This window comes from Danio rerio, chromosome 7 (assembly GCF_052040795.2).
Source record: "Danio rerio strain M-AB ecotype USA chromosome 7, GRCz13ab, whole genome shotgun sequence".
In the NCBI taxonomy this organism is placed as follows: Eukaryota; Metazoa; Chordata; class Actinopteri; order Cypriniformes; family Danionidae; genus Danio; species Danio rerio.
In genome coordinates, this window is record NC_141027.1 from 1,070,001 (window position 1) to 1,085,363 (window position 15,363).

The 15,363-nt window shown below is 42.5% G+C and overlaps 4 protein-coding genes across 16 annotated transcripts in view; 1 reads left to right on the plus strand and 3 right to left on the minus strand.

Moving 5' to 3' along the window:
* alpk1 (alpha kinase 1) overlaps nucleotides 1–15,363 on the minus strand; it is an 859,869-nt gene that overhangs the window by 416,162 nt on the left and 428,344 nt on the right. The window lies entirely within an intron of this gene.
* Nucleotides 1–15,363, minus strand: part of drap1 (DR1-associated protein 1 (negative cofactor 2 alpha)) — a 660,385-nt gene that overhangs the window by 11,752 nt on the left and 633,270 nt on the right. The window lies entirely within an intron of this gene.
* zgc:63470 lies at nucleotides 3,003–9,467 on the plus strand. Of its 11 annotated transcripts, none has more exons than XR_015494620.1 (5): nucleotides 3,010–3,095; nucleotides 5,438–5,590; nucleotides 7,122–7,704; nucleotides 7,924–8,822; nucleotides 8,953–9,467. XR_015494620.1 is itself a non-coding variant. In XM_087258983.1 (5 exons), exons 4-5 carry the CDS (start codon nucleotides 7,303–7,305, stop codon nucleotides 8,269–8,271), a joined length of 750 nt encoding a protein of 249 aa, XP_087115109.1. In that variant the 5' UTR covers nucleotides 3,010–3,095; nucleotides 6,603–6,667; nucleotides 6,740–6,804; nucleotides 6,877–7,302; the 3' UTR covers nucleotides 8,272–9,467. The 11 variants fall into 11 exon arrangements, 5 of the variants coding, with proteins under 5 accessions (NP_956742.2, XP_087115109.1, XP_087115111.1 ...); XR_015494621.1 differs by having other exon boundaries at nucleotides 7,924–8,811; nucleotides 8,945–9,467; XR_015494619.1 differs by having other exon boundaries at nucleotides 7,924–8,698; nucleotides 8,819–9,467.
* The window catches only part of rela (RELA proto-oncogene, NF-kB subunit a), a 41,175-nt gene continuing 35,272 nt past the window's right edge, over nucleotides 9,461–15,363 (minus strand). The window contains exons 13-14 of one of the 3 annotated variants that reach the window (XR_015494672.1): nucleotides 14,629–15,068; nucleotides 9,461–9,548 (exon numbers count right to left, since the gene is read on the minus strand). Coding sequence is in view for 2 of the 3 variants with exons in the window: in NM_001444202.1 (NP_001431131.1) it covers nucleotides 14,683–15,068 (386 nt within the window). In the remaining variant the exon portion in view is untranslated. Of the gene's footprint in view, nucleotides 11,288–12,595; nucleotides 15,069–15,363 lie in introns of those variants that run through there. The other 2 variants (NM_001444202.1, NM_001001839.3) reach the window with 2 other exon arrangements.

A 15,363-nucleotide genomic window follows, 5' to 3' on the forward strand; every position in this document is an offset into this window, starting at 1 on the left:
GGAAAACTTGAAACTTTTAACCACTCAAATGAATTAGACCAGGGGTGGCCAACCCTGTTCCTGAAGAGCCACCTTCCTGCAGATTTCAGTTGCGACCCATATCAAACACACCTGAACCAGTTAATTAGGACCTGAACACCACTGATCATTACAGGCAGGTGTGTTTGATATGCAACTGAAATCTGCAGGAAGGTGGCTCTCCTGGAACAGGGTTGACCACCCCTGAGTCAGACCAAAAGGTTCTGCTATATAAACATTGTAAGCTGAGAAAATATTATATCCTATTCCTGCTATATAAACATAAAAAAATAATTGTGCAGTCGATTCACTGTCAACCTCCGAATGCACAACTGTTGTGATCAAAATTAAATCTCTGTCTAAGAAACTCTGAAGATGGGTAAATATCTTCATTCATTCATTCATTCATTTTCTTTTCGGCTTAGTCCCTTTATTAGTCTGGGGTTGCCACAGCGGAATGAATCGTCAACTTCTATAGCACATGTTTTTACGCAGTGGATGCACTTCCAGCCACAACCCATCTCTGGGAAACATCCACACACTCATTCACACACACACACACACATTACGGACAGTTTAGTTGATCAATTCCCCTATAGCGCATGTGTTTGGACTGTGGGGGAAACCGGAGCACCTGTCCCAGCCAGGATTTGAACCAGCAACCTTCTTGCTGTGAAGTGACAGCCACCGTGTCGCCCCATCAAAATCAATATCTTATTTAAACATTAGGTGTTTGGATTGTTTAGAAAACTCATTGTCTCTAGACTTTGAGTGGTCATCCGCTGAAGCTGAGCAGGGCTGAGGCTGGTCAGTGTCTGGATGGGAGAGCACATGGGAACACTAGGCTGCTGTTGGCAGTGGTGTTAGTGAGTCCAGCAGGGGGTGCTCAACTTGTGGTCTGTGTGGGTCCTAATACCCCAGTATAGTGAAGGGGACTCTATACTGCTCAGTGAGCGCCGTCTTTCGGATGAGCTGTTAAAGTGAGCTCATGACTCTCTGTGCTCATTAATAACTCCAGGATGTCCTTGGTAAAAGAGTAGGGGTTTCACCCCGGCATCCTGGCCAAATCTGCCCACTGGCCTCTGTCCATCATGGCCTCCTAACATCCCCATATCATAACTGTCTTCATCACTCTCTCTCCTCTCCACCAATCAGCTGCTGTGGTGTGTGGTGTGGAGCAATATGGCTGCCATCATGTCCTTCAGGTGGATGCTGCACACTGGTGCTGGATGAGGAGATTCCCCAAACGTGTAAAAGTGCTGTGAGTGTCCAGAACAGAGCTATAGAAGGATTAATATTATTATTTTTTATGTACTGTAAAACCCAATAGGTTGAGGTAACTCAAACCATTTGAGGAAACCGATTGCAGCAAACCATTTAAGTTCAAAAACTAATCCTAATGAGTACTGCAGTTCTGCCCTACTGAAAAAAAACTGCTTAAACCAGCCTTGGCTGGTTTTAGCTGGTCGACCAGGTTGGTTTTGTAGGGGTTTTGGCCATTTCCAGGCTGGTTTCCAGCCATTTCCAGCCAGGTCTTAGCTGATCTGGCTGGGAGGTGACCAGCTAAAACCAGCTCGACCAGCCTAGCCAGGCTAAGAGCCCAGTCAAAACCAGCTATATCCAGGCTGGTCAAGCTGGTTTTAGCTGGATTTAGCTGGTCATCTCCCAGCCTGACCAGCTAAAACCAGGCTGGAAATGGCTGGAAACCAGCCTGGAAGTGGCCAAAACCAGCCTGGTCGACCAGCTAAAACCAGCCAATCAGCCTAGGCTGGTTTAAGCTGGATTTTTCAGCAGGGTGTGAACTTGCTCCATTTGAGTAAACGAAGCAATTTGAGCACAGTAAAAGCTAATGAATGAAGAGAACTCAAACCGACTGAGTGCTGAAAAACCCAAAGAATTGAGGCAACTCAAACTGTCTGAGCAAACCGACTGCAGCAAACCATAAGAGTTAATAAACTAATCTATACGAGTATTGTGAGCTTACTCCAGTTAAGTTGAAGTAATGAGGCATTTAATTACCTTCAAGACTGAGTTCAAATCGGTTTTCAAATGAGTAGAATTAACTTTCAGTCCATTTTGAGTTCGCTGCACTCATTTCATTGGATGAAGTTGGGTTTTACGGTGGATCATTTAACTAATTATCATAGAGAAATTGATTTGATCTTATACTTGGCAGTGTTATTATTCTATCTGCTTATTATCTCCTGAGGTGTGTTCGTTTATATAAAGTCAAAACAGAAGAGCCTGTGTGTGATCTTGATAGTCTTCCATCAAATTCAGAAATTACGTTGTCGTCAACCCTCTGAATGTGCACTTTACATCTGTTGATTACCAAGATAAACAACTATTCCCATCGGATTAACTTTTACAAATTATTCACTTTAAGAATAACAACGTGAGCTAGCATGCCATGTTAGCATGCACTGATTTCACTTCATAAGAAACCGTTTTCATTCATTAGCTAACATGCTACATTAGCCTACGATTTAAATTAGGCTACAATTTAATTATAAGTGTATCAAATTCATACATTTATTACACATTTTTTAATGGTTAATTCATGTGTTTAATGCGTATTTTGTTCATTAAGCATCGGAACATAATTATTTATAATATTTCAACAATAAATATCGTACATCACTGTTTTTACATTACTGTGAGGGTTGGGTTTAAGGTTAGGGTAGGAGGTAGACGTTAATAAGCTACAATTTAATAAATAATTTAATAAATAACATTAATAATTCCCGTTAACTTCCGACAATTCTCCGGGTGTTGCTAGAAGGGATACAGCTGCGGACGGAAGTTAAAGAGTATTATCTTTATTGTGTATTATTTTAGCCAATCATTGTATTTTATTAACTCTAAACGCAGCTCTCATTATAATGTAAAGATATTAATTATTGTTCAATAAACATGCTATATTGATGCGAGAACACACAGCTGTATCCTATCTACAGTCGGTGTAAGCGCGCGCAGCACCCGGAAGCAGCCGGAGGAGAAAGCGGAAGTGTTGATGCGGAAAGCGGGCGAGAGCCGCAGTGACTCAGCAGAGTTTTGCGTGAAAAACACACGACAAAGTGAGAACTTTACACTTTTACTGGGTTTAATTCAGCGACGCGCAGATTAGGGCGAAGATACGGGGGGTTAAAGCTTACAGATGCGCTTTAAACACACCAATTACAGCGGGAGGAGCACATCAATCACGCGATAAACGTGTGTGTGTGAATATAAACACTGACACACACACACACACAGCTAATGTGTTTATTAGCACGAGGAGTGTGTGTGTGATCGCAGAAACACTGCAGACAAACATTAATGACTAAATAAATGAGTGATCCACTGATAAAGTCAGCCATTAGAGATGAATAAATGACAGATATACTCAACTACAGATATATAGTGTGGAGATTTAATTAAATACAACATACTCGTGTTAAATACTGTAAACACACTCAGACTAAATGTGTTTTATTACACTCATACATTCAATTACATACAGAATAATTAAGTTTATCCACTAAATATGATTATTTATTAAGAGCAAACACGCTCGAGTCTGAAATGAATGTTTATGAACTGTACTTTGAGACTGTTTTGACTCGTGTAATGTGACGGTTCTGCTTTAGTTTGCAGTGATTCTGTTTAAGTGTTTAATGTGTTTATCATTAAAATGTGTAATTATTGCATATTTAAACAGCGTGATCGACTCAGAACTGATGATGAACGGTGTAATTTCTGCTGTTAATGCTTTCATATTCAGAAGTATTTTAGTTCTGATGTATATGTTGATGAATTGATTTGCTTTCAGATGTGCATGAGTATGGGATACGTTTTTGTTTCCGTCTAATATGTGTGTGTGTGTTTCTGATGTATAAATCTGATGCGAGTGTGTGTGCGCAGTTGGGTATCTGATGTGTGTATGTGTGTGTGTATACAGTAGGCATGGGCCGGAATAAGATTCTGATGGTATGATAACCTTACATGTAAATATCACGGTTTTACGCTATCAGATCACTGCTGTAAAATATATATTTTTAAATATCTGGGTAAAAAAAACACCACAAATGGGTCTTCCAAACAGAACATGACCCTAAGCATACTGCCAAATTAGTAAAATGTGCTTTGAGGGCAACAGAGTGAATGTTTTGGAGTGGCCATCACAAAGCCCTGACCTCAATCCTATAGAGAATGTGTGGGCAGAGTTGAAAAAGCTTGTGCGAACTAATCTGACTCCGTTACAGCAATTCTGCAGGAGGAATGGGCCAAAACTCCTGCAAACTATTGAGAGAAGCTTGTGGAAGGAGACCCAAAACACTTGACCAAAGTTACACAGTTTAAAAGCAAAGCTAAAAAACACCAAGGAAATGTGTGTAAACCTTTGACTGTCGAGAAATTAATAACAAATTCTCTCAATATTCTGGCATTTAGCAAATGTCAATCATTTAGTAATCCTAACAGACCTAAAATAGTAAACGTTTAGTGATTTACCAGCAGACATTTATTAAAATGGTTATGCTCCTTTATTAGAGTCTATATAAACGTCTGGATTCAGCTGTGTCCAAAATCACCTGCTACTTAGTCGGTACTGCATTTCAGTTTAAACGTTTACAGTTTGAGCGCGGGCAGCATGAATGGAACTCGGACGAACATCATCCGCCATTTTGTCATCATCACATGACCTACCTGTCTGAGTTGTGTCTTCATTCTCATTGATGGATTCTCTCACGGGGCATTGTGGGATAGCGTAGCGTGCATCGGATGCGGATCTCGCCGGAAGTAGTAGTTCCCACTGAACTGAACTAAACGCAGAGATCTGGCCTTTACTAGATCTTCTATGTGAAGCTGCTGGGACAGTCTCAGGAATAGAGATGAAGGGAATAGAGGTCAGCCGGGTACTTCTCACATACTGCGTTTCAAATTCTGTTAACCCTGACATACTGCTCCACTCCCCTACTGTCTTTAGTGTACTATATAGTATGGAAGTATGCGATTTCAGACGCAGCCCTAGTATGTATCTGATACACAGGTGTCAGAGTCAGCTCCTGAAGCGCCGCAGCTCTGCACAGTTTAGTTCCAGCCTGATTCAACACAGCTGGTCAGACTGACTGAGTCCGTCAGGCTTGTTGGAGAGGTGAGTGTGTTGGAGCTAAACTGTGCAGAGCTGCCGTGCTTCGGGAACTGAGTTTAAGACTCCTGATCGTGTGTTTGAGTGAGTGTGTGTGTGTGTGCGAGTGCGTGCATGCAAGTTGGGGCAGCTGTAGCCTAATCCTTAGAGAGTTGGACTTGTGATGGGAAAGTTCCAGGTTTGAGTCCTGCATCCGGCAGGGATTGTCTGTGGTGTGAGTTCACCACCCCCAATATCACCCCCCAACTGCTCCGATGGCTGCCCACTGGTCTGTGTGTGTGTGTTTTGCAGGTGATGGCGGCGGATGAGTCTCCGGTGTCTCTGTCTGAGCTCTCCGAGTGTTTCTCTGTGTGTGTGTGTGTGTGTGTGTGTGTGTGTGTGTATCTAACATAAGTGTGTGTGTTGTGCGGATGAGTCTCTGGCGTCTCCGTCTGAGCTCTCCGAGTGTTTCTCTGTGTGTGTGTGTGTGTGTGTGTGTGTATCTAACATAAGTGTGTGTGTTGTGCGGATGAGTCTCCGGTGTCTCTGTCTGAGCTCTCCGAGTGTTTCTATGTGTGTGTGTGTGTGTGTGTGTGTGTGTGTGTATCTAACATAAGTGTGTGTGTTGTGCGGATGAGTCTCTGGCGTCTCCGTCTGAGCTCTCCGAGTGTTTCTATGTGTGTGTGTGTGTGTGTGTATCTAACATAAGTGTGTGTGTTGTGCGGATGAGTCTCTGGCGTCTCCGTCTAAGCTCTCCGAGTGTTTCTATGTGTGTGTGTGTGTGTGTGTATCTAACATAAGTGTGTGTGTTGTGCGGATGAGTCTCTGGCGTCTCCGTCTGAGCTCTCCGAGTGTTTCTCTGTGTGTGTGTGTGTGTGTGTATCTAACATAAGTGTGTGTGTTGTGCGGATGAGTCTCTGGCGTCTCCGTCTGAGCTCTCCGAGTGTTTCTCTGTGTGTGTGTGTGTGTGTGTGTGTGTATCTAACATAAGTGTGTGTGTTGTGCGGATGAGTCTCTGGCGTCTCCGTCTGAGCTCTCCGAGTGTTTCTATGTGTGTGTGTGTGTGTGTGTATCTAACATAAGTGTGTGTGTTGTGCGGATGAGTCTCTGGCGTCTCCGTCTGAGCTCTCCGAGTGTTTCTATGTGTGTGTGTGTGTGTGTGTATCTAACATAAGTGTGTGTGTTGTGCGGATGAGTCTCTGGCGTCTCCGTCTAAGCTCTCCGAGTGTTTCTATGTGTGTGTGTGTGTGTGTGTGTGTATCTAACATAAGTGTGTGTGTTGTGCGGATGAGTCTCTGGCGTCTCCGTCTGAGCTCTCCGAGTGTTTCTCTGTGTGTGTGTTGTGTGTGTGTGTATCTAATATAAGTGTGTGTGTGTTGTGCAGGTGATGGCGGCGGATGAGTCCAGTGTCTCTGTCTGAGCTCTCAGAGTGTGTGTGTGTGTATCTGATGTAAGTCTGTGTGTGTGTGTTGTGCAGGTGATGGCGGCGGATGAGTCTGCGGTGTCTCCGTCTGAGCTCTCCGAGTGTTTCTCTGTGTGTGTGTGCGTGTTTAATATAAGTGTGTGTGTGTTGTGTGTGTGTGTATCTAATATAAGTGTGTGTGTGTTGTGCAGGTGATGGCAGCAGATGAGTCTCCGGCGTCTCCGTCTGAGCTCTCCGAGTGTTTCTCTGTGTGTGTGTGCGTGTCTAATATAAGTGTGTGTGTGTTGTGTGTGTGTGTATCTAATATAAGTGTGTGTGTGTTGTGCAGGTGATGGCGGCGGATGAGTCTGCGGTGTCTCCGTCTGAGCTCTCCGAGTGTTTCTCTCTCTCTCTGTGTGTGTGTGTGTCTAATATAAGTGTGTTGTGCAGATGAGACTCTGGCGTCTCTGTCTAAGCTCTCCGAGTGTTTCTCTGTATGTGTGTGTGTGTGCGTGTCTAATATAAGTGTGTGTGTGTGTTGTGCAGGTGATGGCGGCGGATGAGTCTCCGGCGTCTCCGTCTGAGCTCTCCGAGTGTTTCTCTGTGTGTATGCGTGTGTGTGTGCGTGTCTAATATAAGTGTGTGTGTGTGTGTGTGTTGTGCAGGTGATGGCGGCGGATGAGTCTCCGGCGTCTCCGTCTGAGCTCTCCGAGTGTTTCTCTGTATGTGTGTGTGTGTGCGTGTCTAATATAAGTGTGTGTGTGTTGTGCAGGTGATGGCGGCGGATGAGTCTCCGGCGTCTCCGTCTGAGCTCTCCGAGTGTTTCTCAGCAGAGGATTATGCAGCGGAGTCTCTGGCTGCAGATCTGGACCCCTGGATCACCTTCGACGCCCGTAAGACGCCGCGTGCAGAGTTCAGCAGCTGGCTCCAGTCCCACCGGCCCTCCAGCGTCAGCCGTTACGGGGACGGGGAGGCCGGTGCGGGGCCCGTGGGCTGGATCGCGGTGCGGGGCCCGGACTACAGCGAGCAGAGCGGGGACGTGGAGGGCCTGCAGGACAGCTGGGAGACGCTCCTGACCAGCGGACGCTCCGTCTCCTTCCAGAACATCCGCGAGCTGGCGCTCAACCACAGCGTGCTGGACGGCAAGTGGCTGATGCACCTCGACACCGGCTTCAAGGTACAGACACTGACCAGACCACTACACATCTGCGTGTCCAGTCAGGGGGTTCAGAGCGAGGGTCATATGGGGGAGGTAGAGTGGGTTCAGTGAAGGAGGGTTTGTCATGTCATGAGTTGACCCACACTGAATCTACACTTGCAGAAATACGTGCTGTTGCAGATGCTTTGATTATTAAGTGAATCACCTGCTTGAGTTGTGTCTCCATCCCTCCTGCAGGTGGACCGAGCCTGGGAGAGCATCGCCCGAGCCACAGTGCTGGAGGGGAAGATCTGGTCCGCTAAGGTGAGCCCGCGGGACCCTAGCTCCAACTCCAGACACGTCATCTGCGTCTACAACCAGAACTTCACGGATGAGGAGCAGGTGGTGCGGCTGGACTCCGCCATACGGGCCGCCGGGGTCAAGTGTGTGCTCTACTACAAGCCCGACGTCTACACGTATCTGGGCATCTACAGGAACAACCGCTGGAAGCTCTGCCCCACCATCTACGAGAGCATGTTTGACCTGGAGAGCGTCCCGCGCAGATCACACATCCTCAACAAGGTCACCAACCTGGAGCTCAGCTAGCTCTGCGGCGTTGTGGCAGCGTTGCAGGAGCATTTCTGGAACGTTCTTTAAGCCTTTCTGGAACATTTAAGGAGCATTGCTTGAATGTTGCTGAAACATTTTCTGGAGCATTTCAGGAACGTTTCTGGAATGTTGCTAAAGCGTTTCTGGAGTGTTTGCTGGAGCATTTCAGGAATGTTGCTGGAACATTTTAGAAGCATTCCTGAATCGCTCCAGAAGCGTTTCTGGAATGTTGTTGAAACGTTTCTGGAGCATTTAAGGAATGTTTCTGGAACGTTTTGGAAGCATTGCTGGAATGTTGCCGAAATGTTTTTGAAGCATTTCAGGAATGTTTATGGAGCATTTCAGAAATGTTGCTGGAACTCATTTGAAGCGTTGCTGGAATGGTGCTAAAACGTTTCTGGAGCGTTTCAGGAATGTTTCTGGAGTTTTTGCTGGAGCGTTTCAGGAATGTTGTTGAAATGTTTCTGGAGCGTTTCAGGAATGTTTCTGGAACGTTTTAGAAGCGTTGCTGGAATGGTGCTAAAACGTTTCTGGAGCGTTTCAGGAATGTTTCTGGAGTTTTTGCTGGAGCGTTTCAGGAATGTTGTTGAAATGTTTCTGGAGCGTTTCAGGAATGTTTCTGGAGTTTTTGCTGGAGCGTTTCAGGAATGTTGTTGAAATGTTTCTGGAGCGTTTCAGGAATGTTTCTGGAACGTTTTAGAAGTGTTGCTGGAATGTTGCTAAAACGTTTCTGGAGCGTTTCAGGAATGTTTCTGGAGTGTTGCTGTAATGCTGTTGGAGCGTTGCAGGAGGGTTTCTGGAAATTTGCCAAAGCATTGCAGGAGTGTTGATGGAGCATTGATGAAGAGTTGCAGGAGCGTTGATCAAGTGTTGTTAGAGAGTTGCAGAAGCGTTAATCAAGTGTTATAGGAGAGTTGCAGGAGCGATTCTGGAGCATTGATCAAGCATTGATGGAGCATTGCAGGAGCGTTGATTGAGCATTGCTGGAGTGTTCTCTTTTTTCTGTTGTGATGCAATACTCTGCATGCAGACTTGTGTACATGTAAATACGCAGCCCGAGTGTTGAAGGGCTTTGACAGATTTTTTTCTGTGTTTGTTGGAGTTCTTTTAAAACCTTTTTTATATTTAAAGCATAATTTTGTTCAATAGTTCATTTTGCCAAATAAATAAATAAATAATGGAGACATTTGAAACCGTGTTTTTGCATTTATTACAGCTGAAGCAGTAGAAAAACATCTATTTCCATATGTGTGTGTGTGTGTGTGTGTGTGAGCCTGGAGCAGGAAACTGGCTGTAGTCAAACACAAACTGTAGATCTGAGCGCTTCATTTACACCCAAACTCATCTGAATATTAGGATCATGTTCCAGCAGGATATTAGGAAATATACTCTTGTTTTTCTGCTGTAATCTGTGATTAGTAATGTGTATATAGACGCTTTAAAGCTGATTTACTCTGAACGTTTGACTTTCTTGACCCTCAGATTGTAGATTAACGGTTGGATTTGGGTGATCTATAAGTGTACAGGCCATTCATCACTGGTTTTCTGGTCCAGGGTCACATATTTGCACACACAGGTTACACAGTTACATAAAAACACTGAATTATTATTGCAGAAACACACCGAGGAAACTCAGACTGGGCTATATACAAACACTGAAGGAGACTCTTAGAAAATCTGTACATGTAAAGGCAGACACACACAAATATTGTCAGATTTAACTCGTGTGTGTGTGTGTGTGTGTATAATATTTGTAACGGATAGACAGAACAAATGCACAGAAACTGGATCAGCACTAGGTAGACAGCATCACTAGCTAGTGCTCATGGTGACAGAGATTCTGCAATCTTTGACCTGTATATTATATAAAGAAAGCGTGTTTAGTGAGACCCTACAGAGATTCTTCATCCCTCTTCATCTCTCTCCCTCTCTCTCTCCCTCTCTCTCTCTATATATATATATATATATATTAGTGCTGTCAAACATGTATATAGTTTATATAGCAAGTTTGCATTTGCACAATATATACACGTAATGTGTAATTTGATGTATACATGTATAAAACACACACATACTGTACATTAAATACAAAAGACATGGATTTACCTATTTTATTTTGCATGCGTGTCTCTCTGTAGGGCCTCATTAAATGCTGTTTTTCTGCTTTATAATGGGTAGATTATTCTAATAATTAATAAAGAATCAACAGTTGAAATCATGAAAAAAAAATGTACCAATAAGTGTTCAAGTTTAGAGCTGTTTAATTATTAATCGCCACTAATATTGAGATGCAGAAACGAGCTGTACATGCAAGAAACCCCTCAAACAGCTGACAGCACTCTGCTGTGAAGAGTGGACTACACTTTCCCCAGAGCCATGTCAGAGACGTGTAGACGGCTCACTGCAGTTATTTCAGCCAAAGGGGGCGACACTAGCTGTCGAGGGGCAGGGTGTCCTAACATTGTCCTCAGATACAACTACATTTACAGAAGAAGTCAGTTTTAATTAACACGGTTAGGTTGTGTGAGCGTAATCTTTCTGAATGGTTGAAATTGAGATTATAATAAATACCCAGGCTTTCATAGGGTGTCCTCATTTCTGCACATGACCATATGTGTGTGTGCATTTATATACTGTATATACTTTAATTTCGTATGCAATTAGTGACGATCGTTAAACAGCGCTAGTCAAGTTTGAGATTGTAAACACTTAGTTTAGGACCTTTTCTGCATGCCAATTAAATAATCTGATTACATTTTAGTCAATCATCACGTTTTAAAGGCCCCGGAAATAATGCAGGCTTTCTTTATTACTGTAAAGGGACGTTAATTAATGAAATGAGGATAAAAAATAATCAATAATTTGTTTTTATTAAATAAAAAAAGTTCAGATTGCAATGAATGTTTCCCAGGGACGGGTTGCAGCTGGAAGGGCATCCACTGCGTAAAACATATGCTGGATAAGTTGGCGGTTCATTCCGCTGTGGCGACCCCTGATTAATAAAGGCACTAGACTGAAAAGAAAATGAATGAATGAGATTGTAATGAAAACGTAACAAGTGTTAAGAGCAACACAACAGTGGCGCACACACACACACACACACACACACACACACACACACACACACACACACAGACAGACGGAAATATTGTGATAGTCTTTAAATATAATAATAATGATAATGATAACGTGCTACTGAACTACTGCCGTGAGGAGATCTTCTGTACATCTGCCATCATCTATACGCTCAGTGTCCTGCACATTCATTCATCTCTACACACTGAGCTCTGTAAAGGCACTGCGGGCATTCATCTCATCTCCATCTGCTCAAACCGCCACCACTGCAGCCTGCGAATAAAGCACGCTTCACCCACAACACACACACTTACTCCTCATCCAGTCATGCGAGTTAATCCTGGTGAGCACAAGGGAAGATGTTTTGAAGAATGTTGGAAACCTGTAATCACTGACAGTGAGTGTTTCTGTGTGGAGTTTGCATGTTCTCCCCGTGTTGGTGTGGGTTTCCTCCGGGTGCTCCGATTTTCCCCTACAGTCCAAACACATGCGCTATAGGGGAACTGATCAACTACACTGGCCAATTGTATGAGTGTGTGTGTATGGGTGTTTCCCAGCACTGGGTTGCAGCTGGAAGGGCATGCGCTGCATAAAACAGTAACACAAAATAGTTGGTGATTCATTCCGCTGTGGCGACCCCTGATAAATAAGCCAAAGAAAAATTAACAAATACATATAATACATACACACACAGACGCACACACACACCTGTGTTTATTTCGATCCCCATTAGTCGCCGCCAGCACACTATCTATTCCTCCTGAGGTCCAACAAATAAAAGGACAAATTCAAATTAAATCATCAACAAAACCACAAAAAAAACTGAACAAAAACTGAATTGAATTAAAAACTGAACAGAGAAATGAATGATTCAGTATTTTGTGATTCATAATTTTTGGTATATTTATTTATGCATGTAAATTATAAGATTATGGGATGTTTATCTTTTCTCCTGATGATGAAAAACTTACATTTTTTAACATTTATTAACGTTTTGAATAGTTTAAAGTGATATATTTTCTGGTTCAGTGTTATAAACCTATTATTATTATTATTATAACTAATATATATATATATATATATATATATATATATATATATATATATATATATATATATAATTTGAAATAAATATTTATTAAAATAGTAATATATGCTAAAAGATATACTCTCTCTCTCTCTCTCTCTCTCTCTCTATATATATATATATATAAGCTGTTCTGTATATATTATGTATATATAAATACACACATGCATTTATTTGAGAAAATGTTTATATTTAGATGTATAATAGACTGTATATGTATATGATACAAATATTATACATAATATGTGAGTATATTATATATATACACACATTTATTATGTCGAAACAAACTTATTTTGGATATATAATAAATAAATCTTCTCAAATCTCAAATCTAGGCCTGCACCATATAATATTTAGTGCAATATTTAGTATTTCTGCCATATATATTTGCAATATGAATGCAATATCTCCAGATGACTTAAACAGCTCTATTTTAATAGGATTCGTTACTTTAGATTAGAGCGTATTAAATATAATTAACTAATTGCATAAATACAGATAGGAATGATATAAACAGAGCGTGTATGGTTTTCTGGAGACTCTGCGAATAATTAAACATATAACAACAGCACAGTCTCCATTGTGTAAATATGTATAAATTATGTAATAAATCTTTAAGCTACACATGTTAGAGCTCTTTCTGAATTAGCTTGAGATTCTCAGTCCTTAAAGGGGCAGTTCACCCATTTACCCACTCTCCCTCAACTGCTGACAAACCTTTATGAGTTTCTTTCTTCTGCTGAATATGAATGAATATACTGAAGAAAGCTGTAACCATTGACTTCTACAGTAGGAAAAACAAATACATGAAAGTCAATGGTTACAGGTTTCCAACATTCTTCAGTATATCGCTAAAGCTCTGCAACCTCACGAGGGTGACTAAATGAAGACTACACGTGTATGTTAGCGTGTGCAGTATCTTTGAGAAAGATTTGGGCACAATGGCCTTTCCAACATTCTTCAAAACATCTGCTTTTGTGTTTAATCTCTGCAAAGCACAGCACTAAACGAAGACTGAATGTGTATTATAGCGTGTACTGTCTCTTTAAGAATGATTGCAAGACAAAAAAGGGGGAAAAGACTACGGATGTCAATGGCCTTTCCAACATTCTTCAAAGTATCTTCTTTTGTGTTCAACATCTGCAAACCACATGACGAAATGAAGAGTAAATGTCTATGTTAGCGTGTACTGTCTCTTTAAGAATGATTTGGGGCACTGTATATGATCAGAAACACACAATGGCTTTTCCAACATTCTTCAAAACATCTTCCTTTGTGTTCAACACAAAATCAAAATCCTAAATGTCTGCCAACCACATGACTAAATGAGTATGTTGTAATTTTAGAGTGTACCGTCTCTTTAAGAATGATTTGGGCACTGTGTATTATCAGCACTGATTGTTCACAATAGGAAAACACACTGTGGGTGTCCAACAGCTTTCCCAACATTCTTCAAAACATCTTCTTTTGCGTTTAACAGTCGCAACCACCTGACTAAACAGAGTAAATGTGCATTTTACATGTACTGTCTCTTTAAGGACGATTTGGGCACTGTGTGTGTTTAAAAAACATTCCATTTCCCAACATTCTTCAAAACATCTTCTTTTGTGTTCAACAGAAAACCAAAATCCTGCAAAACGCATGACTAAATGACGAGTATATTGTCATTTCAGAGTGTACTGTCTCTTTAAGAATGTCTGTGCACTGTATATCCGCAGCACTGACCGCTCACAATAAGAAAAATACACTATAGATATCAACGACCTTTCCAACATTCTTCAAAACATCTACTTTTGAGTTCACCCTCTGCATCCACATGACTAAATGAAGAGTAAATGTGTACTTGGCGTGTACTGTCTCTTTAAGAATGATTGTAAGACAAAAAAAGGGGGGAAAACACTATAGATGTCAATGGCTTTTCCAACATTCTTCAAAATATCTTCTTTTGAGTTCACCCTCTGCATCCACATGACTAGATGAAGGGTAAATGTGTATTTAGCGTGTACTGTCTCTTTAAGAATGTTTTGGGCACTGTACATAATCTAATAAACACAATGGCTTATCCAACATTCTTCAAAACATCTTCTTTTGTGTTCACCTAAAGTAAAACTCCTCCCCCTTTGCAAACCACATGACTAAATGGAGAGTAAACGTGTGTGTGTGTGTGTGTGTGTGTGTGTGTGTGTAGCGGGTACTGTCTCTTTAAGAGGGCCACTGACCGTTCCTCCGTGTGAGAGTTTGTGTCAGAAGTGGAAGGTGCTCATGTCGCAGCTCTCGAACAGAGACATGAATCTGTCGTCTTCCATTGAGGTCAGCTCCACCAGATCGTCCAGAACAGACGGAGCTGCCGCCGCCTCACCGGCACCATTATCCTGCGCGGTCACGTTACCGTGTAGACCGGGGAAGTTGGGATGGTAGCCCATCCAGGAGAGGTCTGCAGCGCTGGGTAACTCACAGCAGGGTTCGGGCAGTTTCTGTCGGGTGCTCTGGTCCAGGATCGCCTGGATGTCCTCGTTGGAGATGCTGTCGCCTGAGCCCTGCAACTCTGAGAAGCTGGGGAAATCCGGCAGGTTTTCATCCGGGAATGTGTTATTCATCCTGATGGTGAACGCACTCTGCACCTCTGGAGCTAAGGACAGGTTAGCAGAGAAGAATTGGTTCAGAAACACTGGGTTGTTGACTGAAATCAATCATGAGTTTCAGCCAGCCAAAGTGGCTAGAGGGAGTGGCTGTCTGACCCGCCACGACCCAAATCTACCCGCATTTGGCGGGTGTTAATGTAAAGCCCTGAATATATATATCCCTGATAGAAAGCCATGTTTAGAGTTCTGAAATGCATGCCGCGGTCACGTCACCGAGTGGCGCATCTGGTGTGCGACCCCCTTATGAGCATGTATGGATGCTTCCCAGTGATGGGTTGCAGC